Source organism: Fusarium falciforme, chromosome 5 (genome assembly GCF_026873545.1).
Source record: "Fusarium falciforme chromosome 5, complete sequence".
NCBI classification, from domain to species: Eukaryota; Fungi; Ascomycota; class Sordariomycetes; order Hypocreales; family Nectriaceae; genus Fusarium; species Fusarium falciforme.
In genome coordinates, this window is record NC_070548.1 from 2,244,416 (window position 1) to 2,270,127 (window position 25,712).

The following is a 25,712-nucleotide window of genomic DNA, read 5'->3' on the forward strand; positions in this document are numbered from 1 at the left end:
ATGCCCGCCGTTCCGTCTTCCGAGGGAGCTCGTCCGGATGGGTGCGCTGCCTCGTCGTCTCACAGGGAAGTGAGGCCCAATGCTCTGGAGTTGGGACTGTAATGCGCACAATCGAACCCTATTGTACTGTATATAATAAGCACTTCTCTCATGTCTTGTTTCAGCATAACGGAATTGTGAGGACGGACGGACGGGAAGCGCAACAGGTACTCGGGGGATTTGGGCATCGTTTGGTGAACGGAGAGTTTTAAAAACAAAATACGGTCGTTTCGTTATGCCTACTGTGCCAGTTGAATTTGTTACCGTGATGACGTAGAGTGGCGGCCGACAAAGGCTTGGACATTATTATACCTGCGTGGGAGCTCTTCCAAACCATGGATCTCATGCATCCAAGACTTTTCTGGATCACCTCCCTCAGATGAATAGATACATACAGCAACCCCAGTGCCTCTCTCACATCCCACTCTGTCCTCCATCATGCGAGCAGAACAAAAGGTATTCCTACAGGAGAAGCGAAAGGGTGTAAAAAAACAACCACCGATCCAGTAAAACAACCAAGATAAACCCTCCCAGCGAGAAGCATTTCATGAACCCCCTTTTCATCAAAAGAACTCTTTCTTGGTCAATCCTCCGCCAAGCCCTCCGCGCCTTCAAACAATAAAGAGGTCCCTAGCGCTCGGGCGCTTCGGGGAGAGTAAAAATTAAGTAAGTATCGGGGTGTGTGTGGTATACGGATGAAATATGTCGTATACTCTGGTCTTGCGGGTCAAGAAACGACAAGACGAACAACAGTCATGGAGATATCTATGAAGGAAGAAAACGGCGTAACAAGATAACAGCATATCATCATGGTGGTAGCGGCAAAGGCGTCGCTGTCGAAGTCGAAGACGATGCCCGCTTCCTCTATGAGGTGCTGTTCTTGGCCACGCTGACACCGACACCAACACCGACGGCGATGGCAATGATGATGAGGAGGACGACGAGGGCGCACCACCACTTGAGCTTGCGGCGGCGGCGGGCGTGCTCGTTGGCGACCTTGACCTGCTCGTTACCCTTTTCGATGTTCTCAACCGTGTTAATCGCGTTAGTCTCGGCAGCTTGGATGACGGGCTCCTGCTGCTCAACGAGCGTGGCGAGCTCCTGGTACAGGATAGCAAGCTCGGAGAGAGTCTGCTCAATGCGCTGGAGCTCGCTGTGGCGGGCGCGGACGTTGCCAAGCACGGAGCTGGCATGTCCGGTGCGGTTCGTCCGCAGCTGTTTGGGGTTACACGTTAGCTCGGGGATCACGGCAGGGTGTGGTTGTCAACGCGGAGATTACTAACAGCAGTCTGGAAAACACCCTCATTGCCCCAATCGGCCTCGGTGGCCTGGCGAACCTCATCCTCGGAAGCATCGGGGTTTACGATGCGGTACTGGCGGGCGATCTGGTCGCGGTAGCGCTGCTGGTAGTCGCGCTCGATGCTCTGGTACTTGTCGAGCTCCGACTTGAAAAAGGTCTTGAGGGACTGCAGCTGGGTGTTCTTTGTGGTGCGGGAGTTGTCGGTGGTCTTTGCTAGGTCGCGCTCGAGGCCCTTGATGCCGTCCTTGATGGCGGTGTTGCGGATCTGGGTCTGAGAGACATACTGCTCAAGCTGCTGGTTGGCGGTGCCGTCGGTGCTGCTGAGGGTGCGCTGGTGGAGCTGGCCGATGTAGTCGACGTCGTTGGTCAGGGCCTTGATCTCGTTGCGGAGGTTCTGAACGCGGTTGAGGAACTCCTGTTGTGAGAGGCTTGACGAAGCGGGAGGCTGCTGGTTGTAGTCCTGCATCTCATACTGGTTGTCTCCCTGGACCGGCGCGTTCTGCGCATAGGGATTGGCCTGAAGCATCGCAGCATCCGAGTCAGCAAATTGTGGTCTGTCGGTTGTCGGCGGGAAATGAAGCTGCGCTCGCTTGCTTGCTTACCTGACCATAGCCAGACTCTTCGGCCGGGCCCTGCTGATAGGGGTTCTGGCTGTACTGGCCGTAAGACATGGTGAACGGCGATGCTGGGTGGAAGTAGCAATGGCGGGGAGGGATGGATGATGATGGGAGGAGGAGGAGGAGGCTAAAAAGGCTGGGGGAGGGCGGGCCGTTGGTGGTGAGAGCGACGAGATGAGGCTACCGAGCTTCTTCTCTGGGGGCGCTGCCTTGGCTCGGGCTGTGGATGGGAGGAAGGAATAGCGGCCGGGGGGGGGCCTGTTGCTGGGCGAGGGAGGAAGTGCTTATGACACCCAAGCCGAACGCCAGTGGTCAGTAGGTGGCGCGGCCCTTTTTTTTTCTCTTTCTCTCAGCGGTTAGGTTGGCAGACGGCGCAGGGTCGGACGACGGGGGCCGGGCGGCCGTTCAGTGGACGGGTAGCGCTGGAGGGAATGGATGGATGCGCTGAAACGTGACGTAGGGGGCCCACGACCCAGGTTTTGGAGATGAAAGAGGAGAAACAAGACCCGTAAAAGTAATTAAGTTGAGGGGAGGAGAGCTCGGTCCAAGAAACACGAGAGACGATCGCGTGAGATTGGACAGGGGAGATTGATTTGTTTAATCAGGAATGGATGTTGCGAACAAAACAAAGGGAGAGATGGAAATAATGATACTCGGAACTGCGCTGCTTATGACCCAGCCATGGATGGACGCTTACGATGCTTCCCTTCTCTTTCGGCAGCCTCGGGCCCACTCCAAGAATCGTTAGCAGCTCGTCCGCAGCCCAGACGAAGAAAAGTCGAAGGCTGCGTACGCAAGTGGCGGGGGGACAGTCGTCCGGTCTCCAAAAATAAGCACTGCCTGCCGATTTGCCTACCTGGGCAGGTCTATGGCGATGGAGTCCACTGTCTGGACGAACCAAGGGCCTATCTTTTGCTCTGCTCAGCCCGCTCGTCTTCGCCATTCCATTCTAGTCGTCAGCGATTGAGGCTGTGACCGCTTTTCTCGGCCTGCGAAATGCGAACTGCTTTCTTCCCCAGCTTGAGCCCGGTCCGACCTGTCAGAGTTGCAGCTAGCCCACCCGGGCCCGTGTCCGTCGGACATCCAAGCCAGTCCAGGCCAGAATCTGGGTGTGGCTTGGCCGTTGATGAGACCGATTGGCAGTTGCCAAGACCGAGATGTCGATTCCACATGCACTCAATTCATCCATGGCGTAGTCCAGCCACAGATTCCATAGACGGTGCATCGTCTAACTAGTCGGCTTCTTTCACATCAGGCTGCAGTCAATGACTGGGTACCTAGGTAGGTAGCAATGGAGCATATTCCTTCCTTATGATCTCTGTTATAGTCACCGTCATACACACACACATTCAAGTGCTGATGTTGGTCGTCATCAACCAATAGCCACTCTCCCCTCTTGTGAACCATAACGGCCATTTCGCCATAAAATGTTGACCGTCTGCTCAAAATCATCGCCTTAACGTCTAGCATTTTGCAACCAAGAACTCCAAACTCCCGATTTTCCCGACCTAGGCCTCCCCCGCCACGTCACCGCTGCTGGTTGACACTCCACCATCTCGTTTTCGACATGAATTGAGCACATAGTTCGGATATCCCACGTGGAACCGAGTGTCTCGGATAACTTGTACAGGTACGATGCCGGGCCCAGAATAGGCATGCAGCCTGCCTGTGGCCTGATCCAAGATGATGGTGGTTGACTTAGCTTGCTGCAATGTAGCAGCAGATCTGCAAGCATCGTTGGTGTGGCTCGGCCAGTTTAGAGATAATTCTTCTTCTTGGCCGTTCTTGTATATTGCGTGAGATGCCATTCAACATCACCATCCTTGTTTTCCAGAGTACCGCCTCGAATTTCAAACACTCTCATAGTCATGCGTGGTCCAACCTCGGCCAACTCGACGCTGTCGTAACCCGTCCTCACAAAAACGTGGTGTCGAACTTCAATGCTGTCCTCGATGTTCTTGAATGTCACAACTCGGTTGCCGACCTTGTTCTTTGCCGTGATAGCTTCCCTTGGAGGGAAAATATGCTTCAGAATCTTGACAACCCGCTCTCCCAGCCGAGTCGTGAAGCCATCAAAGATGAGATGAGGGTACGACTCGCTGACAGTTCCTCGCACACTGCCGGGAATATCGTGTCGCAAAACCACGTTGTGTAAAGAAAACGAGATCGTCGGGCCGTGAGGGAAATGCGACAAGGTCATGGCAGTTGGAGTACCGCGATGCTCGTGGAGAAGAACAACATCGGAGAGGCCTGCAGCTTGGGCGGATCGCACGAGGTCGGGCAAGATGAGGTTACCACGGTTGAGACGGACAGCCGTGGGAAGGAGGAGTCGGATCTCCTTCGCAAAAGCTGCCAGCCTCGCAGAAGGGTCGCGGGAAGTCGTCACAAGCACACGGGGGTCGACAATGCCTGAAAGCTGGGCATACTCGTCGTCGAGGTCAAGCTGCTCGTTCGTGGTGAGATCGGGCCGCGACTCATCGTACTGGTAGTCTTTGCGCAGAGACTTGTCGTTGGCAATGGAAGGATCCAATGGCTTTCCCGAGGCCAGCGAAGACCTCAGCTTGGCTCGCTTTTCGCTGATCTCGGCGTCTCGAAGGAGGAGAGCTCGTCGGTAGAGGTAGTCGCGCCGTTGGCGCGCTTGCTTGCGCTTGAAGTCCAAGTATTAGCTGATGATGGCTCAATAAACAAACCTTCAATTACTTACAATCATGATGAAGAAACAACAAATGCCCACTGTGAGGAAGCTTTCTTCAAAGTTGGCGGTTGATATAAAATTTCCCGAGCGCCGCCGCGAAAAAGTTCCTTATCAGCCTTTCGGCCTGCCGCCACTACTCGATAACAAAGGCGCCCTATCACGTGGGCGCAAAATGTCCCACCAAACTCCGCCGGCAAAGAGGATCCAACTGTTCACCCATCGATATAATTCTGGTTCACAAGAGAACAAATTTGTCGCCGAAACCTTGAGAAGCGTGCTTAGCAAGGTTTTGTGCCACCCGACCGTCTTGCTTGACTTTGAGTCTTCCTCCCGCACCCTGCCACGTTCTCGTCCCGGCGCATTCTTCCTCGCGATGATGTGAGCCTTACCAGCGATCTGCAACTCCCAATCACTTTCCCATTCCGACCCGAGTCGCCCCTGGGCCTCCATACGGGTCCCGTACCGAAAGAATAGAAGCTGTAGGTGAGTCGCGCTCGCTTTGGGGTGATTTTGAGGCGTTTTGGCGCTGCCCTCGTTCACTGCGTCACCGCCACCATTGCGCGGGGCACTGATGTTGATTCTTTGGCCAAGGAAAACCCTACGAGCCGCCAACAACTTTACTACAACACCAACATGGAGGGCGCGTTTACCCATGTTGGGAATCATTTGATATCCGATTCCGCTGCCGCCATCAAGGCTGGAGCCGACGACCTGTCCGCGATCGACCCCGACGAGAGCTTGCTCTATGGCAAATATGGAGATCGAAGTGGCCGTCGCCGAGCCGATGATGACGACAACCAAACCGAGGCTTTCGAAGAAGACGACAACGATAGTCTGAATAGTGTTCCGATCGATGGCTTGACTGGACTCAAGCTCAAGGGCCCCGAGGAGGAGAAGGAGCTTCCGGCCCATGCCTGCGCGTAGGTTTTCTTCCCGTCTGGATTTATCCCTGGGCCAGGCTGACATGGGCTTAGATACTGCGGAATTCATTCCCCAGGATGCGTCGTTAAGTGCCTCACCTGCAACAAGTGGTTCTGCAGTGCCAGAGGCAATGGTACTTCCACCCACATTGTGAACCATCTTGTTCGAGCTCGCCACAAGGAGGTTCAGCTACACCCCGAGTCGACCCTGGGCGATACCGTGCTGGAGTGCTACAACTGCGGGACAAAGAACGCGTTCCTCCTGGGTTTCATTCCGGCCAAGTCTGATACGGTCGTCGTTTTGCTCTGCCGACAGCCATGTGCTGCCAACACATCGAACAAGGACATGAACTGGGATACCTCGCGATGGCAACCCCTCATCGAAGAACGCGCTTTCCTGCCCTGGCTGGTGGCGACCCCTTCTGATTCCGAGCAGCTCCGAGCTCGCCATTTGACGCCGAACATGATTGCCAAGCTGGAAGAGATGTGGAAGATCGAGCCCAAGGCGACGGTGGTTGACCTTGAAAAGGCGTCTAGCATCGATGACGATCCTAACCCCGTCCTGCTGCAATACGACGATCCCTATCACTACCAGAATATCTTCGGCCCCCTGGTCAAGATGGAGTCCGACTACGACAAGAAGCTCAAGGAGGCGCAGTCCGAGGATGGCCTCATCGTTCGCTGGGACTATGGTCTGAACAACAAGCACCTTGTCAGCTTCAACCTGCACAAGATTGAGTCTGGCGATGTTAAGCTTGCCGTTGGTGATGAGATGCGACTTCGCTACAAGGGCGAGCTCCGATCCCCCTGGGAAGGTGTTGGCTACGTGATTAAGATCCCCAACAACCAGTCGGACGAGGTGACGCTCGAGTTGCGCAAGACCGGAAACGAGAAGTCGGTTCCTACTGATCTATCTCACAACTTCTCGGCTGATTACGTCTGGAAGGCCACTTCTTACGACCGTATGCAGCTAGCTATGAAGACGTTCGCCGTCGATGACATGAGCGTTTCTGGCTACATCTTCCACACCTTGCTGGGCCACGAAGTTCAGTTGCAGCCTCTCAAGACAAGCCTGCCTAAGAAGTGGTCTGCCCCTGGCCTCCCTGATCTCAACCCTAGCCAGGTCAATGCCATCAAGACTGTTCTCCAGAAGCCACTGAGTCTGATTCAGGGTCCCCCTGGAACTGGCAAGACGGTCACTTCTGCCACCATCATCTACCACCTCGCCAAGATGAGCGGCAACCAGGTTCTGGTTTGTGCGCCATCTAACGTTGCTGTTGACCAGCTGTGCGAGCGAGTTCACCGTACCGGACTCAAGGTTGTTCGTCTTACTGCCAAGTCTCGCGAGGATGTCGAATCGTCTGTCAGCTTCCTCGCCCTGCACGAGCAAGTGCGCATGTCGGAGCACAACAGTGAGCTCGTCAAGCTCTCGCAGCTGAAGAACGAGTTGGGCGAACTGTCGAGCCAGGATGAGAAGAAGTACAAGCAGCTCACCAAGGTCGCAGAGCGTGACATCCTTAACAACGCTGATGTTGTCTGCTGCACCTGCGTGGGTGCTGGTGACCCTCGTCTTTCTAAGATGAAGTTCCGCAATGTCCTGATCGACGAGTCAACCCAGTCGGCCGAGCCCGAATGCATGATTCCCCTTGTCCTCGGTTGCAAGCAAGTTGTTCTGGTCGGTGACCACAAGCAACTTGGCCCAGTCATCATGAACAAGAAGGCAGCCAAGGCTGGACTTAACCAGTCTCTCTTTGAGCGATTGGTTAACCTGAAGCTCTCGCCCATCCGACTCAACATTCAGTACCGAATGCACCCTTGCCTGTCCGAGTTCCCGTCCAACATGTTCTACGAAGGTACTCTGCAAAACGGTGTTACCCACGAGAACCGGCTGCGAAAGGATGTGGACTTCCCTTGGCCCGTTGCGGAAATGCCCATGATGTTCTGGTCCAACCTGGGCCATGAGGAAATCTCGGCTTCTGGAACATCGTACCTCAACCGCACGGAAGCATCCAATGTTGAGAAGGCAGTCACCAGATTCTTCAAGGCCGGCGTAAAGCCCGCTGATATCGGTGTTATTACTCCGTACGAGGGCCAACGAAGCTACATTGTGACTACCATGCAGAACTCAGGTACTTACAAGAAGGAATATTACAAAGAAGTTGAGGTGGCTTCAGTCGACGCTTTCCAGGGTCGTGAGAAGGACTTTATCGTTCTCTCTTGTGTTCGATCCAACGACAACCAGGGCATTGGTTTCTTGTCTGACCCCCGTCGTCTGAACGTGGCCTTGACCCGAGCCAAGTATGGCCTTGTTATCCTCGGAAACCCCAAGGTCCTGTCCAAGCACGAGCTCTGGCACAACCTCCTGGTTCACTTCAAGGATCGCAAGTGTTTCGTTGAAGGTCCCCTGACCAACCTCCAGGCCTGCTTGCTGCAGTTCAGCCGCCCCAAGGTGAGCTACCGCCAGAAGAACCAGCAGCCGCAGTTCGGAGCTGGCAGCTATCCTAACGGACGGTTCAACCCACCACCCGCCGCGGGCCGAGATTTCGACCTGGGCTCTATGGTGTCGTACATCCCTGACGATGTCTCGTCTGTTCACGGTTCTGCGTTTGGCGGCGCTTCACTCAACAGCGCGTTCCCTCCTATGTTCTCGAGCTTTACTCCCGATCAATGGCCCGGCCTGCCCGGTGTCGCAGCTCCTGGCCGTGGTGGAAAGGCCCGCAGCCGTGCTACGGAAAGCATTGCAGGCGAGAGCGTGGCCAACTCGGAATTCACGGATGCAACTTCGAGCGTGATCGGCGGCAAGGGTGTTGGCCAAGGCGGTGTTAGCCTCGGAGCAGGGCTCCACGATGTCGTGACGGGAATGCGGCCTGTTTCATACAGCCAGAGCGATCGACTGAAGCAGTACGTCGAGAGCAGTGGACGTATGGTTCCAGGTAACGGTTATGGACGACGTTTCGACGACGACGAGAAGAGCATCAGCACGGCATTCCACAGCCAGATTGGCGGTGGCTACGACTGAAGAAGGACGTGAGTGCTACGAACAGATGATGACACCAATTTTGCATCTCACGGGCTCTGGTGCACGACCTGCCACCGCCGGATCACCAAGAGCGGTCGGCAAATGGTTGTGGTTCTTCAGAAAGAAGCCTTTTCCGTCAGGGGCTCCCGTCAGTCAGAGACTCAACGCGGTCAGGCCGGCGTGAACGGCAGAGACCGTGTCGTGTCCGACTTTTGGACGCCGGCCGGCTCGACAGGCCAGGACAGAGACATGGAAATCGCGTTGCCAGCGGCTCGACCTACGACGACCACCATGGAGTCGTAGCAGGCCCGGCAGGTGCAGATTGTCTTGATCTTCAAAGAATAGTGATAGCGGAGGGGCTGGAGCGAGGATGAGAGGAGTGTGCAGAAGGGGCGAGTAGAGGAGAGCAGAGGGCAGGAGAGGGCAGGGATGGTCGAAGAGGACGGCTTGACGTTAAGCGGCCGTCGATTGTGATGATGGAGGAGACGCCTCATAAGCATGATATGATGGCGAAATCCACATCTCAAGACTTCCTGACCGCCTGGTAGTCGAGTTATGCGGTGCTATTAGTACCAAGTTGAATTTTTAACCGACCGCAGTCACCCGTTTTCAAGATAGATAGACAATTAACTTGAGTCATTCCTTTATTTATGGTTGTTGATCTCTGGTGAACGTGCTGGCGCGAGAGTACCAAGTTGGAGGCTTGAGAGTAATGTAATGATAATGCCTCATGTCGAACCAAGCTGCCATCACGCAAGAATGGATTGCCCTTGAGCCGAGTCTACTCGACACTAGACTCGAGGATGTTCAGCTCAGGTGTCATCCATGTTGGTTCATACGCTCAGTCAGGATGAGAACAAATGGCCAGAGCGCCAGGGCAAGCCACAACAGCCCCCACGTCCCGATCATTCAGGGGAAAGATGTTCCAAATGTGATAAGCCAGGATGAACCTCCAATGAAAGGCCAGACATTCCCAGGGCAGAGCAGCCAAACTGGGCTGAGACGGGAAACAACGCAGAGGGGTATTCGTTGTGCCAGGGGGTTGCAGCACTAGGGAATTCCCACATAGTGCTTATGATGCACTGTAGGCAGCGTCAGGGGTCCAGGGGCCCCGGGCTTGGGTCCGGGTCAGGGCCAATTTTTTCTGGGGGATAACGCGGTTTAAATGGACCAGGCAAAGTTGCGCGTCTTGTCTTGGGATGAAGCTTGGACGTGATCTACTAATTTCTACGTCACTCTCCGTCGCAACTTCGTGGGCCATCCACGAAACACATTGGATCCAGGACATGGAAGACAAAAGCTGGAAGCAGTAGGTTCCTTGTCTCTGGGCAAGTGAGAGTATCCAGCTTGCAAGGCTCCATTTGGACAGAATAGCAACAAGTCCTGTGCGGCTCAGCACACACACACACACACACACACACACACACACACGCACAGTCTTCTATTCTCACCCACCCCCTGAGGCTGCATATGTAATACTTGGGGACATTTCTTATCCGTCCTCCCTTGGCTTTCCCTTGGCTTGTTCCTAACCCACATCCCTCTCCATCCCATCTCTCCCTCCTCTCACTTCTTCTTTCGTGGCTTGTTGCGTGTCTCTCCTTCTCGCTCCTCCACAACCCGCCGCGACCTTGGGAGGATCTCGTCTTTTTTTCTTCTTCTTCGCTCGCTACCATTCGGATCTTTTTGGGTGCGCGTGATTCTTGTGTGCCTCGACTTCCAGTGCCTCACTCGCTCCTTCAGTCTCTTGAAAGTTGAGACACAGCGAATATTTCGTCACGTGCAATCAGTACAACCTCTTCTTCCATCCAGACAGTTTGAGGCGGTTCAACCCGTAATGCGCCCATCATGTTCGGTCAACTCAAGGGTCTGAGCCGTCGCTACTTTATCCTCTTCGTCTTCATCGCCGTTACATGGTTCCTTGTCCACAACTTCCGGCCCATCGAGCGCTACCGCACCGTCAGGATCGGAACCTATAACTACCTCCCCAGCAGCTATGACTGGAGCAAGACCCAGGTCTTCCATCCCCCGGGGAATGTGACGGCACCTCCCAATGCCACCGCCAAGATCCTGCCCCGGGTCCAGTTCGACCGCTCTCAGGCCGCCGATGACCATGAGACCCTCTCTAAGAAGGTGGCCATCAGGAAGGCCTTTGTCAAGAGCTGGGACACGTACAAGAAGCATGCCTGGGGATGGGATGAGCTTGCGCCCCTATCCCTCAAGGGCAAGACCACCTTTTCCGGCTGGGCCGCCCAGATCATTGATGCCCTCGACACCCTCTGGCTTCTCGACATGAAGGAGGAATTCCACGAGGCCGTCCAGGTTGTCGCCATGATCGACTGGGCTCACACCCATGATGATTACATCAACCTTTTCGAGGTCGCCATCCGTCACCTCGGTGGCCTCATCTCTGCGTACGAGCTCTCCGACGAGGCCGTCCTGCTTGGAAAGGCCATTGAGCTGGGCGAGATGCTGTACGCCACCTTCGATACACCGAACCGGCTGCCTTCCCACTGGCTCTACTTCAAGGATGCCAAGAAGGGCACCCAAAAGGCTGATGAGAGTATGTCGGGCGCTGCAGGCGGTTCCATGTGTCTCGAGTTTACTCGTTTGACGCAGATCACTGGTAACCCCAAGTACTATGATGCCACCGAGCGTATCAAGCAGTTCTTCTACCGAAACCAGATGAACACCAAGATCCCCGGCTTGTGGCCACATGTCATGAACTACAGGGATGAGAAGGTTGACGAGTCTCGTTTCACCCTGGGAGCTGGCGCGGATTCTCTCTACGAGTACTTGCCCAAGATGCACGCTCTTCTGGGAGGCCTGGACCCCGAATACGTTCAGATGACAAAAACCGCTCTCGACACGGCGACCAAGCATCTGCTCTACCGGCCACGAAACCCCAAGGACCTGAACATTCTGCTGGCGGGTAATGCTGTGGCGGGCGAGAGGGGTGAATCTGAGCTCACCGCTGAGATGCAGCATCTGACATGCTTTGTCGGTGGTACTTATGCCCTTGCTGGCAAGCTCCTCTCCCGCACCGACTTTGTGGACCTTGGCGTGCGCCTGACAAACGGTTGTATCTGGGCGTATAATGCCTTTGCTACTGGCATCATGCCCGAGATTGCTCAGCTCGAGCCCTGTGAGACCATTGATGGCAAGTGTCTCTGGGCGGACAAGCCTGTCGAGAAGAAGGATAAGCTCCCAGAGGGTTTTGTCCGGGTGCGAGACGCGCAATACCGGCTCCGACCTGAAGCCATTGAGAGTGTCTTTTACATGTGGCGTATCACCGGTGATAATGTCTGGCGGGAAGCTGCGTGGCGGATGTGGCAGGCGATTACCGATGCCACGGAGACGGCAGACGCTTTCGCTGTGATAAGTGATGTTAACGACAGAAAGTCAGAAAAGCAGGACTCTATGGAGGTGAGTTTTAGTTACCACTTGGCAAGGAGAATGAAGCTGACTCTTGACAGACATTCTGGTTGTCCGAGACAATCAAGTATTTCTACCTCATCTTTGAGGACTCTGAGGTCCTGAGCCTAGACGAATGGGTCTTCAACACCGAGGCGCACCCCTTCAAGCGCCCCAAGGGCCAGGATCCGTACGAGGTCGAGACCAAGAAGGGCAAGTCGTGGTGGAGTTTCGGCGGATAGGCACGGGTTTCTGGATCTGGGGTTTTTTGGGCCTGGTTGAGATTCTGGGATAATGACGGGTAACTAACGTGCGTACGGCAAGAAGAGGCATCTTCCAGGGATAATGAAGGGGTAAAATAATGATTTTGAGTACATGTTTAATCCACAAGACTTGCTGTTTATGGGCGATGAGACTACCTACCCATGATGCTGTCGTACGATGATCGAGGTCCCCGCGTCAAGGGTCCAAGCCGAGATTCAGGACAAGATATGAACTTCAGTCAAGAAACTCTTCAAGGTGCCCTTGACAATCCCAATTTCCCTAGAGAGAAATCTATCATACAATCCGGTATGACAACTGATGTCATTGATTCTTATCGTCTCCGTTGTGACTCCCAATGGCTCACCAGGCATCCCGCTACAAGCATGACCCCGCCGGACGAATACAACCGTGTCGCCTTAGATTACATCACCACCAACAAAAAAAAGATCCCTTCCTACCACTTACACATTTCCCGCTTCCACCCGAACTACTTTTCTTTTCTTGCCTTCTTCTTCTTCTCCCCTCTTTCCCCCGTCGTGATGAGGCATGCCGCTGCGTCCAACTTCCCTCCATAGGCTGCGCCCGTCGCCGGTTGAGCTGCCGTGCTTCGCCGCCGCCGCCGCCGCGTCCCGGTGGACCCTCCTCCGGTGTCGGGCCGGATTCCAGCTGCAGCAGCAAAGAGGTCGTCATGATGAGGTTGCGCGCAAGAATCATTATGAGCGGCTGAATGTGCGGCACGATGCGACGCCCGCCGAGATTAAAAAGTATGTTCCTATCAAAGACAACAGGATACTGCGCTTACAGATAACTCCTCAGGTCCTTCTACTCCCTCTCCAAAACCCACCATCCCGACGCCAATCCCACCGACCCAAACGCCTCGCACACCTTCTCCCTCCTCTCCGAGTCCTACACCGTCCTCTCCGACACGGCCCGCCGCGCCGCCTACGACCGCGACGTCCTCCGCGTGCACCACGGCCACCATCATACTCACGGGCATCACAACCCCCGAGCCTCGTACCACTCCACCAACCCGGCCGGCGGCCGTTCGCCTTCGGGTCTGAGCCGCCGGAGAGGAACCTTCCGTGGTCCTCCGCCTAGCTTCTATCGCAGCGGAGGGTGGGGGAACCAGGAAGAGAAACGGCGCCAGGCGCATGAGGAGTCGACTGGTTTCGGCGGCGGCGGTGGTGGTGCGCCTCACGAACACAGCGGCGCATCATCCTCAACACAGCATCACCAAAGTCCATGGGGAAACCCTTTCAGTCATCACCAGTCCTCTCACGGCGGCATGGGTCCTGGTGATGATCCATTCGGACACCAGGAAGAGGTGCCGCACTTTGACAAGGCGGGCCACACGCGGACGCACCGACGGGAGGACCAGCGCCGCAAGGAGAGGCAGAGGCGTGCCGTAGGCGATGATGATATCGAGTTTGAGCCGCAGACGAGCATCACGGGCCACTTCTTCATCATATCTGGTATCCTAGCCGCCACCATACTGGCACCGCTCATCTACATCCAGTTGATGAGCGTGGGGCGGCGGAAAAAGAACGGGGAATACTGAACCGACGGTTCAAAGAGGTGGGATATCTATGTCATAGGGAAGGCCATGGTACATAGAGCAATCATGGGACAGGTCGTACATTTGTTGACGGAGTTCATTGGCAGGGGAGAAAGTATTAGAGGGAGGATGGCCACCGAGCACGGCAGGCAATGATTCTGCAGGCGCATGCTGCAATTGAATTGAAAAAAAGACATTATTCTTCATGTTTTTTTTTATTTTGAGATAATCTACATCCATGAGACCACCGCAATGCAAGCCTGTAAGATACAATAGCTGTGGAGAGTGGGACAACTCTCGAGAGGATGGATCTAGCGGGTGGGCGGTGCTAGTAGAGTTCAGCGAGCAGGGGGAGTATTTTAACCCTCGAAGGTGAAGCTGGCACCGAGCTGTGGAATGGTCAGTCTCCTGTTACCTATAACTTGTAGCATGTAGAGTCTCACCTTGTGGGTAGCCTGGTCGAGCTTCTGGGTGTCGAAGGAGCCACCGAGACCCAGGGTAACACCCTCGCGGAGGAGGACGTTGTAGGCAAGGGCAGCAATACCCCGGTCGTTGATCTTGACCTGTGTAGCAATGCGCGTCAGTCCAAATCCTCTCCAACTTGATCAGCCTGCATAGACGTACCTTGGCGAAGGAGACGGGGTCGATGCGGTACTTGCTGGCAACCTCGAGGCCGACAGTGTTGCCGGTCTTGGAGTTCCAGGTAGCCTTGGCACCGGCCTCGACCTGGGAGTTGACCTTGTGGTAGTAAGAGGCAGCGAAGACGCTGAGGTTGTCAGAGGCAGTGATGGCAGCGCTGTACTGGGGAGCAGCGTAGCCGACGGCGGCGCTGTAGGCAGTCAGGGCAGCCTTGTTGGCATCATAGCCAGCGCTGGCACCGGCGAGGAAACCCTCGTGGCCGACAACGGCATCGACGTTAGCAACGGGGCCCTTGAGGAGGTCGAAGAAGGCACGGCCGTGGAAGCCGGGCTGCTTGAAGTGAAGGTTGAACTTGGCACCCTTGGCAGCGGTAGCAGGGAGGAAGTTGAAGAGACCCTCGAGCTTGAGGCCCTTGGCGAGGGAGTCGGAGACCTCGATCTTGGTGTCGAGGGCGTTGGCAGTGTTCCAGGTCTGGGTGAGGGTCAGGCCTGCGTGCGAGTAGAACATTAGCAGCTGAGCAAAGCCGGGTTGGAGCAGCGTCGAGAATCCGATCGGCCAGCCGGTTGCGGGCCCAAGGATTCGCGAGAGGCTGAGGGTGGGAAGATTTGATTTTCTGCGCGGGGGCTTGCGCTTGAATATGGGCGGTGGTGACGGAGACGGAGATGGTGACAAAGAAGACGACGATGAAAGAGATGACGGTGTCGTACCGGTAGGCTTGTCGGTGTATTTTCCCTCAATCTATAGCAGCTCAATGGGCCAGGTCAGTCATCTGTATCCAAAGGACGCGGCATTGAGCGTTGCCGAGGCTGGCAGGTCTCGTGGGGGAGCTCGAAAGACGCGAGGCGTAGACGGCTGAGAGAGCCGCGGTTGCCCGAGCACCAGCCTCCGAACCCCCGAGGGAGATGCCATTGAGGTCGGGTTCGCAGAGGTTGAATACTAACAGCAGCAGAGGTGGCCTTCTCGTGGCTGGACTTGCCAGTGACCTTGAAGGCAACGCCGTTGGGGGCGGTATCCTTGAACTCGAAGGTGGTGGCCGAGAGGTGGTAGAAGTCCTTGTTGAGGAGCTACAAAACGGCGCAAAAAAAGAGGCGCAACGGTTAGCAGAGCTTCTCGAGGGGTAAAAAACAAGCTTTGGAGCAATTGACGATCGGAGCTATATCCTTTTCTTCCAATCTCGTTCCGTTCGGCGCATTGCCGGAGAGACAAGAATGGACGAGCTGGAACAAGCTCAGAGCCACACTCGAACCAAAACAGAGCAAATAGCAACAACACCGGGGAGGGGAGACATCAATCATACATCGTTGGCCGGCTTGGCAATGTCGGAGAAGGCGGGGACAGACATGATTGCGGTGGTTTTTTTCAACGGGGAGAGACGAGCAAGGATGAGATTATGTTCGAGAGAGGATGAAGATGAAAATGGGAGATGGAGGAGGAGGAGAATGAGCAAGCGGATGGGGCCTCACGGGAGATGATGAGAGGAGCCGGGAAGGAAAATGTTTGGGGGGGAGGAGGGGGGAAACCCAATTGACACAGGGGTCCGTATGCGCACCGGGCTTTTCGTTGGGGGGCCACAGCATAGGGCCAGCAGAGGCCAGCGGAGGCCCCACTGCGAAGCTGAGCGGCCACAGGGGAGGAGGGGCCCTGAAGCTGGCTGCCGTGGTCAGCCCTGTGCGGCGGGATTGGCACCCACCCGAGCCCTGGAAACCTCAGTCGCCCATGGATCGGCTGATGTCGGGCAACCGCTGGACGGCGTCTGGGGGCCTGGCACCGGGTGCCCGTCCAGTGTCAGTTTGTCTCGTCACCAGGTGACGAACGAACGAACCCCAGAAGCAACCAGAAGCATGGGGGCCTGGCCCACGTGGAGAAGCAAAGTTGGACTGGACCAGCAGATGAGCCTAGAATTTCAATCACAAATCTGCGGCCTCTTGCTCGTCTTCTTCGGCTGTGCTACCGATACGATTGCCGAATCGGGTCATGCTGCCATAGGGACGTCGTCTCCCATCACGACTCATCAAGAAAAAAGCACGCAGGTCGCAACACCCAACGTAGCATCCTCCACCATCTTGGGCCTCGTTCACTGAGATGAGAAAATCCCAACCTCTATGGGTTGATGGATGCATGAAGCGTTTGGCCGGCTAGTTTGATCTGATCATGCAAAACTGCCCAGCCAAGCAGGAGACGACCAACCGGTTTCAACCACCAGTCCAATCCAGCCCAGCCAGTTCAACTTGCATCAGAGCTGTGACTCTTTCAAATTTCTCTCTCAACTCCAGTAGCCGGCGTTTCGTTTCATTTCGTATGTACCGCATAAACTCACAAAATGAGACTAACACCTCGTCCTCGTGACACACCAGCCAAGCCAACTCAGAGAATGACTAGCTTCACAGAAAAGTCCCTCCCTCTCGCCCGCGTCAAGAAGCCATCATCCGTCATGCCATTGATGCAATCCAATTTCGCGCTTGCCCGGGTGCTTCTTAAACATTGACACCTTCTCGTCGCTTCTCGCGCACCCACGAACTGCATCAACGCGCCCACGTCCAGTGACATGGCCAGCCTATTGGCCAGTTGGTGCCAATCATTGCCCTACTACGTAGCCCGCGACCCTTCCTGCGTCAAGGAACCGGTCATGACCTTGGGAACAAGACTTCCACTGCTCGACGGTGTCAAATCATGTCAATGCATTCACCGCCATCCATGTCCTCTCACATAAATCACCGTTGAATCTTTTTGTCTTTATTCATTTTGATTTTCCATTCTCATACTCCTCATCCATCCCTTTTCCAATATTCATCATGCTAAGCAATAACCCAAGACGCCCTTTCTTGGTCCAGGAAAATGGCAACCAGATATGCTTTTAGCTCAGGTCCATGAAAGGTACCTGATATAATGTAAGATACAATGAATGGGTAAGCAAGTTTGCTTGCTTGTTCGATTTGCTATGTCATTAAGCCGCGTTGTCGTACTTGGCGTTGTGGATGGAGATGGCTCTGAACTTGGGCATTAGCATCGACTTTCATTCCCTGGCATCTAGACAACAGGGATATCACTTACCGGCCACTGGGGTCCGACTGCTTGGACCAGGTGGGCGTCCAGCGCATAACCGTTGATGCGCAGTGGGGAGGGAAGTGCTCATCGAACATGCATCGGTACCAGTAACTATGCATCAACTGTCAGTCACATCCGTCACATCGTCTAAAAGGGCAAAACATACGCCTCCTTGGTGTCGGGAATGTCGTCGCCCCACTCAGGCTTGGGGTTCTTCATCATCTCGTCCGTCACGTGGGCCTCGGCGTTGTCCTTAAGCGCATCGATCCAGCCGTATCCGACACCGTCGGAGAACTGCTCCTTCTGTCGCCACAGGATCTTGTCGGGCAGGTAAGGCTCCTCGCCGGGCTCGTCGCTGGTGTCAAAGGCCTTTCGGATGATATACTTCTCGAGTCTGTCCTTGGTGATCATCTTTTCCTTGGGGTCAATGTTCATCGAAGTCTCGAGGAACTGGTTATCTTGTAAGCATGTTTTCACAATCTCATCGCCGTGTCATCAACTCACCTCCTTGTCGAGGAAAGGCACACGGGCCTCAAGACCCCAGGCGGAAGTCGACTTGTTGGCTCTCAGGCAGTCAGCCAGGTGCAGGTTCTTGACGCGGCGGACAGTCTCCTCGTGGAAGGCCTCCCGGTTGGGGGCAGCGTGGAAGTAAAGGTAACCTCCAAAGATCTCGTCGCTACCCTCACCGCTCAGGACCATCTTGATACCCATGGCCTTGATCTTGCGCGAAAGCAGATACATGGGGGTAGAGGCTCGGATGGTGGTGACATCGTAGGTCTCGAGGTGGTAGATGACGTCGGAAAGAGCGTTGAGACCATCCTCAATGGTAAAGGTCATGACGTGGTGCTTGGTACCGAGGAACTTGGCGACCTCGAGGGCAGCCTTGTTATCGGGAGAACCGGGCAGACCGATGGAGAAGGAGTTGAGCTGGGGAAGGTAGGTGAGGGTGTCGATGTGGTCGTCATCGTCGATACCGACGAGGCCCTCGCCAGTGTCGGCGTTCTCGGTAGGGAAAACGTTGCCGTTGGCCTCGAGAGCCTGTTTTCGCAGTCTTGTCACCTCACGCTGGGCAATAGCGGCAGTCAAACTGGAGTCAAGACCACCCGACAGAAGAACACCAAAGGGAACCTCGGCCATGAGACGCTTTCGGACAGCCTTCTCGAGCGCATGTCGGAGGACCTTGTAGTCCACAGGGGTATCGGGCACCTTGGCGGGGTTCCACCACGAGGGGTTGAAGTAGCGAGTGGTCTCGCCGGTCTTGGAGTCATAGACGTGGCCGGGAGGGAAAGCGACAATCTTGTCGCAAACGGTGTGCAGGCACTTCAGCTCAGAGGCGAAGTAGACGGCGCCGGGCTCCTTGGAGGACCAACCCTGGTAGAAGGTGGTGATGCCGATGGGGTCGCGGGCAGCAATGGTGCGATCTTGGTTCTTGTCGTAGAGCACGAAAGAGAACATGCCATCGAGGTGGTTGGGAGCATCGGTGTCGAACTCGGTGTACTAATTGGAGCGCTGTGAGTCCGTCGTTCCTAGCTTGTCTTGAGTCCAGGTTCCTTACCAAGGGGATGATGACCTCGCAGTCTGAAGTGGTCTTGAAGTGGTACTGCTCCTTGAGGTGTCTTCGGATCAGACGGTGGTTGTAAATCTCACCGTTGACGGCGAGGATGATGCTATCGTCGGCGTTGGTCAGGGGCTGAGCGCCAGACTCTGTATGAGGCGGTTAACAGGGAAGATATTCCGAGATCGCAGGATGGTTTCACTCACCAACACCGACAATGCTAAGACGCTCATGGCAGAGGACTAGAGAGAAGGATTAGAATTGTACGAATCTGCAGTCTGGAGGCCAATTGACTTACTGGTGTGGTTGGAAATGATACTGCCGCCTGGACATGCGACTTAGTATTTGCGCTCGGGCGACGATCCGGACAGCCAGTTCACTTACTCCAATCGGGACCACGGTGTCGGATCCTGCGCCAAGGAGGTCAGTTTCGAAAATCTCTGTCAATTGACTCGGTGGGAGGACACATACTGCTTGGCAAGCTTAAGCGCAGTCGGCTTGAACTTTTGAACGTCGGGGTGACTGTGAGCAGGCGCTGTGTCAGTCCCGTCATGATCATTTTTTATTTTTCCCTCCCTCCGCGGGGTCATGGCATGAATTGATGGCGGGGTTCCTCCCAATGCCCGCGCCTCGTGTGCCCCTCCAAAAACTCATCATCCAGGCACCGCGCGCGCGCAGAGGATCCATGTTCGCAGCAAAGAGAGGCGCAGGGGGGGAGCTTGAGAGCGTACCGATGACAGGCGAAGATGCCACACATGATTACGGTTGCGCACGACGAGTGTGAACGGTTGGAGAAGAAGTGTGGCGGTGATACAGAGGAGGGAAGGGGATGGGAACGAAAATGGGGACGGGATGGAAAGATTAATATTTAGTCCCTGCCTCGCCCAGCCCAAGTCCGAGAGGGCGCGGGCAGGGAAGGGAGGAGTCATAGCAAAAACTCCACCCTCCTTCCGCCGGTACAGGCAGAGGGCAAAAAAACAAGCGCAAGGCTACCGACGGTAATGGTCGAATCCAAGGTCAAAAGGTTATCCACACGCGATACATCTACTCCGCCGCCTCAATGGGTCTCGCCCGCGGGCTGCCAGCTGCTTGGACGAGCTTCTCTCTGGCCTCTCCACTGTTGATAGGAGCATGATTAGCCGGTAGGTCACATCACCCTTGGCTGCTTGTCTTGTTTTCTGTCAGCCTGTATGTCTGTCTAAGGTCTGTCCGTCACCTGCAGACGGGATAAAAAGGCCGCTAGGATCTGGATGGATTCTCATTGCCGGCGAGGGTCTCTATCAAAGGTCGGAGAGAGAGTTGGATGGCCGACTTCGGATGGTAATTCGGCCATGTTCATTGGCGGCCGAATAATCTAACGAGAACCCCTTGATTGTTCGATAAGGAAATGGGACGGCCATGTGCCTGGCCTGGCCTGGTTCCTTTGCGTCACAACGTGACCAGCCATGGATGGGGGTCAAGCGAATGTAGGAACAAGGTGCTCATGGAGGGGCAATACCAAGAGCCAATGGCGAGGTGCTCACACCACGTTCCGGTGGACAACTCAAATTCTTGGTGCACACAATATTTCTCATCTGCATTTCCTTGACTAAATACAGCAGCCAGATAACACCCATCAGCCCGTGGCTTCTTCGGCTGTTGGACGCCGCCACCTTCGGTTGTATCGCCATTCAGGACATCCACCATGATAAAAAAAAATGGTGGGGCAGATCCCAGACATCCATCCATTGCTGGTGGGCGTGGTCCGAAGACGCAGCCGCAATGATTCACGCCGACGTGGATCTCGATCGCTTCAACCGACAACGGCTCTTGACATACAACGACAACTCATCAAAGAAGAATAAAACATTTGCTTGAGATTCCAAGGAAAACGCTGTCTTCGTGACTCGACCGACCACATCCCCTCTCATGGGCTGCGAGGTCCGAAACTACCCAGCTCACTGCTCATTGTCAACGCGAGCCATATCGTGCCGTGGTCTTCAACCACGGGCTCCCAAGTGAATATCCGCCTTGGTATTTCCCCAAACGCCGTAGCCTGAGATCCCTTACAAATAAAAAGTGTCTAAAACGCCTCTTCAACCAGCGCCTCTCGGTCGTTCATCAGGGAGTGGGGTTGTCGCGGACCAGACGGCGAACCCGCTTCTCGTACTCGGCGCGATCCTTCTTAAACAGGTTGTACGCCTCTGCCTGGGCAGGAGACTCGGGGTTCGGGTCGTTGAGGAGGTCCTGGATGCCCAGCAGGATCTGCTTGACGGTGATGGCGGGCTTCCATGCCTCCTCCTCGTTGAGAATAGACAGGCAAACGGTGCCTGAGGGGTAGACGTTGGGGTGGAACAGCGGAGGGACGAATTTGCCTGCGAGCGTTTAGTCAAGGCCTAGACTGCGTGTTGATCGCTTGTTACTTACACTTAGGAGGCTTTGTGGGATACTCTGTCGCACAAAGGCGAGTTAGCACAGGTCACGAGAGCAAGGCTGTAGTCCAGGGACATATTTGCACTCACCGTCAGGGAAAGCGATGGTCAGCTTAAAGAGTCCGCCAGCCCAGATGGTGTTGTCCTTTCCGGGAATGCCGCACTCCCAGTTCTTGACATCAAGGATACCCTCCTTGGTACGTTGGGGCTTGGCATAGAACCCAAAGGGATGGTCTCGCCGCCACTGCTTTCTATCCAAGTCTCAGCATCATCTTCTGACTCGCGAATATCATGCAGAGTCTCACCTCTCTTCTTGTAATCGGTTCTGACACAGAGCCATGGTTTCGTTCTCGACGTCGGTCGGTGCGCGGATGAAGGAGGGGTGACTGCGGGTGAAAGAAAGGCGGGCTTAAGAGTTGCGGCGACAGCTTGCACGAGGCCTCGCTGATGTGTAAAGGTCGTTGACGACGATGGAAAAAATATCAGAGAGTTGTGGAGATGATTCAGCCTCTGCAGGTTGCGGTTGCAAGGAGTAAGTTGTTGCACCAGAAAAAGAGGTGACGGAACGAGATGAACGGATCAGATCGAGGCTGGAGCCTGACGGTGTTTGCGCATCCAATGCAATTCACGAAGCGATGGACGTCGGTGGATGATTCGATGAATGGCTGCACCGCCCAAAAGTCGCAGCCATGAATCGGGTCGGGTTGGTCCAAATGTGGCGCCAGCGCTGAGAGCACGTCCCCACGGAGCCGAGAAACCCCGCTGTGCGTAGGGGCCACCCGCCATTTCTAGTGAATAGACAGCGCTGTTCTTTGGCGGGGTGACCGCCAACCCGTCAGTGAGGGGCTTCACCTAGCTACCTAGGTAGGCACGGTAGCGCGGCCATCGTCGCCTCGGCTCAGGTCACTGGTTGGAGTCCATGAGCTTCCATCAAGACCGTACCTGCCTTGGTGTGGATGAAATTACTACCCAACTCTCGCAACGACGAGCCTCATCTATCCACGACATCTATTGCGACTTTCGCATCTCATCTATTGCATCTCATTTAACGGCATCAAGACTTGCGTCATCTTCGATCTCATATCTACTGGCACGGCCTGTCGCATGTGGGGTTTGTGAGCTTGTGAAGAAGAGTTGTCTCAGAGAAAGAGGAGCCGGTGACCATCATGGACGCAACCAAGGACACAGAAACGGCCAAGCAGGAGGAGGTCAAGCAAGAGCTCAAGGAGGCTGTCAAGGAGGAAGTGAGAGATGAGGTGAAAGAGGAGGAGAAGGCCGATATCAAGGCCGAGACTGTCGCTCCCCCAGCCGCTACCTCTTCATCTGATACTCCAGTGCCCGACGCTCCGGTTGCCGATCCTCCGGTCCCTACTCCCTCGAGCATCACTCCTGTGCCAGCAGCAGAGTCATCCACAGCTCCTCCTCCAGAGACTAAGCCCTCGGAGGCCGCCGTAGCTGTCACTGCCGCTGCGGCGGTGACGGCTGCCGTTGCGACAGAGGCCGCAGTAGAGAAGGCTGCCGCCGAGAAGGCTACCACTGAAGAAGCCACCGCTCCTCTTGAGCCTCCAGTTGATATAGAGAAAGTTGTTGAGCAGCCTACCGAAAAGCCTGTCGAGAAGGCCGTCCAAGAGCCTACCAAGGAGCCTGCTGAGAAGCCTGCTGAGCAACCTACCGAAAAGTCTATTGAAGAACCCACTGAGAAGATCCCTGAGCAGCCTATCGATAAGCCCGTTGAACAGGCCGCCGATAAACCTGTCGAGCAGGCGGCTGAGAAGCCTGTTGAGAAGGTTGTCAAGCAGCCCGTTGAGAAACCTATCGAGACGCCTGCCGAGAAGGTCGCTGCTCCTCCTGCACCGTCGGCTGTCGAGGAGTTTGAGGATGTCCCAGACCCCGATGAGGACGACCTAGACGACCTAGATGGTGTGTTCATCTTGATGATATTCAAAACCGCCGTACTTTCTTACTGACCCCCTCACTAGACATGCTTGATGATTTCTCTGCTGTCAAGATAGAGTCAAAAAAGCCAGCGGCGCCTGCTGGTCCCAGTTCGACCCAGGCTGCCAAAGAGCCCGCTTCTTCCAGCAAGCAGCCAGAAGCTGATGATGCCTTCTCAGAAGAAGAGTTTGCCAAGCAGCTTCAGGCTGGAATGGCAGACTTGCTTGGCGAACTCGAAAAATCCGTAAGATGCTCTTATACTACATGTCTTGTGGACAGGTACTAAAAATGACTAGCCGGATATGCAGGCACAGTTTGAAGACATCTTCAAGCACATCGCCGCCGCAGAAGGGGCTGGTGACGCCCCTCCTCCTCCTCCCGCGGCGGCCTCTGCCTCGGCTGGACCCGCGCCTAGTGCACCAGCAGAGGATGCTTCCTTTCAGGAGACGATCCGACGGACCATGGAGCGTATGCAAGCATCAGGTGACCAGGCCACGGCCGCAGCCGCCGAGGGCCCTGCCGATGACTTCATGTCCGAGATGCTGAAGCAGCTGTCATCTGGTGACCTGGGCGCCCTCGGCGGTGACGGCAGCGAGGAAGAGTTCTCCAAGATGCTCATGGGCATGATGGAGCAGCTCACCAACAAGGAGATTCTGTACGAGCCTATGAAGGAGCTTGACGACAAGTTTCCTGAGTGGCTCGCCAAGAACCGCAACTCGACACCAAAGGAGGACCTGAAGCGCTATGAGGAGCAGCAGTCCGTCGTGCGCGAGATTGTGGCCAAGTTTGAAGAGAAGACGTACTCGGACTCGAACGCGGCGGATCGCGAGTTTATCGTGGACAGGATGCAAAAGGTATGTGTATTCTCTTGTCTCTTCTTCGTGACTCTGGTCACTGACTGCCTGCCCAGATGCAAGCAGCGGGATCGCCTCCCTCTGACCTGGTTGGAGACATGGCATCCGCGCAGGACGCTCTCAACCCCTCGGATGAAGCATGCAATCCTCAGTAGATCCGAACCTGGACATTCCCTCCAAGTCATCTATATACCCTTTCCCGAACAGTAGCTGTACACGCACAATGCTATGTCACTGGTATCGCCCAAACGCCTTGCCAAGGTAGTCCGTATAGCCCCAACTCCAAAATGAAAAGCAATTACAACCCTCATAAAACAGACCAAGATTCTCGTTCACTGCATCTCAGTATCCCCAGCTTCGTCTATCCGGTATAGTGACCCAGGGTTGGCGCTCTGTTGTGACTGTTCTTGAGCAATGAGCTCAGCAAAGATGTCGTCATAGTCCTCGTCTGACAGTGCTGGCGAGGGTGGCCGCTGCGATGATGTTGATGTCTGATCTTGGTAGGATGCAAGCATAGCCTCGAGCTGGTCGTCCTCATCCATCATCATGTCATCTTCCTCTGGGGTTTGAATTTGTTCTTGCTGGAATGCCATGGCATCTTCGATGTCTGCGTCGGTAAACTCGGGAGCGTCACGGGCCAGTTGTCCCCGGTCTGCGAGGTAGTTTGTCTTTAGGAACTGTAACATGTTAGTAAGTGTCGCGTGTATCACGTCAGAAGAAGGAGCATACCTGTCCCTCGATGTCCCGTCTCTGCCAGGCCTTGTCCTCACTCTTCTGGCGCACATTGTTCAGAAACAGGCGTCGCCTGCCTTCTTGCACATCCTCCCGCTTTCGCACAACGGGGTTCGGCCGCGTGGGACGTGATGCAAACTTGAACTTGATTGGCTGAATGGGTGATGACTGGATCTGGCGCTGGGGGTGCGAGTTTCTGTCAATGGGCGACAGTGGCGATGACGCGCGAATGGGGGAGGAAGAGAGCGGCGAGGGGACGCTGGGGTGATGGTCCCAGGAACCGGAGAAGATGGGAGTAGGAGCAAAAGACAGCATATTGTCGGCTGTTTGGTTCTGGTTTCTCCGTTGCATAGAATTCAAGAATCCGATGTGTTGAGGGAAGTAGAAGTGGATGGATGATGGAGAGTGGGATGGGTCGTGTAAAGAGGCGTCCAGCTCCTGAAGTCAAGTACTCAACGCGGTCGACGCGAATCGCGCCGTCACGTGATAGAGCGCGAACCCTTGAGGCGTGTTAATTAAAGTGGGGTCCCCCCTCCGACCATCGCATCCCATCGGACTCCGTAATGTGCAATGTACCCACCCGAGTCGCACCCGGCCCCAGCCGAATTAGCCACCCCTCGACTGCCTGGCCTGGCCTGGGCAGACGGAGGTGAATCGGTGAATCGGCACACCGAGCAAAAAACTTGGCTTGGGGGTGGTGACCTCGACGACATGACCT

General features: G+C 55.2%; 10 protein-coding genes across 10 annotated transcripts; 4 read left to right on the forward strand and 6 right to left on the reverse strand.

The window, feature by feature from the left end:
* Window positions 1–903: 903 nt before the first annotated feature.
* Window positions 904–2,010, reverse strand: NCS54_00690600 (T-SNARE coiled-coil-like proteiny domain-containing protein; the record flags this gene model as incomplete). Its single annotated transcript, XM_053152347.1, has 3 exons — window positions 904–1,254; window positions 1,323–1,856; window positions 1,942–2,010. 3 exons carry the CDS (start codon window positions 2,008–2,010, stop codon window positions 904–906), a joined length of 954 nt encoding a protein of 317 aa, XP_053008322.1.
* Window positions 2,011–3,712: 1,702 nt separating this feature from the next.
* Window positions 3,713–4,666, reverse strand: NCS54_00690700 (Brix domain-containing protein; the record flags this gene model as incomplete). Its single annotated transcript, XM_053152348.1, has 2 exons — window positions 3,713–4,603; window positions 4,661–4,666. The coding sequence occupies 2 exons, from the start codon at window positions 4,664–4,666 to the stop codon at window positions 3,713–3,715; spliced, it is 897 nt and encodes a 298-aa protein (XP_053008323.1).
* Window positions 4,667–5,284: 618 nt separating this feature from the next.
* Window positions 5,285–8,590, forward strand: NCS54_00690800 (Regulator-nonsense transcripts 1; the record flags this gene model as incomplete). Its single annotated transcript, XM_053152349.1, has 2 exons — window positions 5,285–5,571; window positions 5,626–8,590. 2 exons carry the CDS (start codon window positions 5,285–5,287, stop codon window positions 8,588–8,590), a joined length of 3,252 nt encoding a protein of 1,083 aa, XP_053008324.1.
* Window positions 8,591–10,438: 1,848 nt separating this feature from the next.
* On the forward strand, window positions 10,439–12,246 carry NCS54_00690900 (Alpha-1,2-Mannosidase; the record flags this gene model as incomplete). Its single annotated transcript, XM_053152350.1, has 2 exons — window positions 10,439–12,016; window positions 12,067–12,246. The coding sequence occupies 2 exons, from the start codon at window positions 10,439–10,441 to the stop codon at window positions 12,244–12,246; spliced, it is 1,758 nt and encodes a 585-aa protein (XP_053008325.1).
* Window positions 12,247–12,814: 568 nt separating this feature from the next.
* On the forward strand, window positions 12,815–13,826 carry NCS54_00691000 (J domain-containing protein; the record flags this gene model as incomplete). Its single annotated transcript, XM_053152351.1, has 2 exons — window positions 12,815–13,032; window positions 13,085–13,826. The coding sequence occupies 2 exons, from the start codon at window positions 12,815–12,817 to the stop codon at window positions 13,824–13,826; spliced, it is 960 nt and encodes a 319-aa protein (XP_053008326.1).
* A 356-nt stretch (window positions 13,827–14,182) lies between these two features.
* NCS54_00691100 (Hypothetical protein) lies at window positions 14,183–15,804 on the reverse strand (the record flags this gene model as incomplete). The annotated part of the gene is made up of 5 exons (XM_053152352.1): window positions 14,183–14,212; window positions 14,267–14,386; window positions 14,448–15,200; window positions 15,404–15,526; window positions 15,760–15,804. 5 exons carry the CDS (start codon window positions 15,802–15,804, stop codon window positions 14,183–14,185), a joined length of 1,071 nt encoding a protein of 356 aa, XP_053008327.1.
* A 1,602-nt stretch (window positions 15,805–17,406) lies between these two features.
* NCS54_00691200 (Hypothetical protein) lies at window positions 17,407–19,819 on the reverse strand (the record flags this gene model as incomplete). The annotated part of the gene is made up of 10 exons (XM_053152353.1): window positions 17,407–17,449; window positions 17,514–17,618; window positions 17,674–17,957; window positions 18,012–19,004; window positions 19,063–19,211; window positions 19,269–19,304; window positions 19,361–19,387; window positions 19,447–19,472; window positions 19,534–19,584; window positions 19,794–19,819. 10 exons carry the CDS (start codon window positions 19,817–19,819, stop codon window positions 17,407–17,409), a joined length of 1,740 nt encoding a protein of 579 aa, XP_053008328.1.
* Window positions 19,820–21,162: 1,343 nt separating this feature from the next.
* On the reverse strand, window positions 21,163–21,813 carry NCS54_00691300 (Hypothetical protein; the record flags this gene model as incomplete). The annotated part of the gene is made up of 4 exons (XM_053152354.1): window positions 21,163–21,416; window positions 21,469–21,492; window positions 21,564–21,724; window positions 21,779–21,813. 4 exons carry the CDS (start codon window positions 21,811–21,813, stop codon window positions 21,163–21,165), a joined length of 474 nt encoding a protein of 157 aa, XP_053008329.1.
* An 826-nt stretch (window positions 21,814–22,639) lies between these two features.
* Window positions 22,640–24,417, forward strand: NCS54_00691400 (Hypothetical protein; the record flags this gene model as incomplete). Its single annotated transcript, XM_053152355.1, has 4 exons — window positions 22,640–23,393; window positions 23,453–23,652; window positions 23,705–24,262; window positions 24,319–24,417. 4 exons carry the CDS (start codon window positions 22,640–22,642, stop codon window positions 24,415–24,417), a joined length of 1,611 nt encoding a protein of 536 aa, XP_053008330.1.
* A 177-nt stretch (window positions 24,418–24,594) lies between these two features.
* On the reverse strand, window positions 24,595–25,387 carry NCS54_00691500 (Hypothetical protein; the record flags this gene model as incomplete). The annotated part of the gene is made up of 2 exons (XM_053152356.1): window positions 24,992–25,387; window positions 24,595–24,939 (listed from the first exon to the last, which is right to left on the reverse strand). The coding sequence occupies exons 1-2, from the start codon at window positions 25,343–25,345 to the stop codon at window positions 24,595–24,597; spliced, it is 699 nt and encodes a 232-aa protein (XP_053008331.1). The 5' UTR covers window positions 25,346–25,387.
* Between the last annotated feature and the right edge of the window lie 325 nt (window positions 25,388–25,712).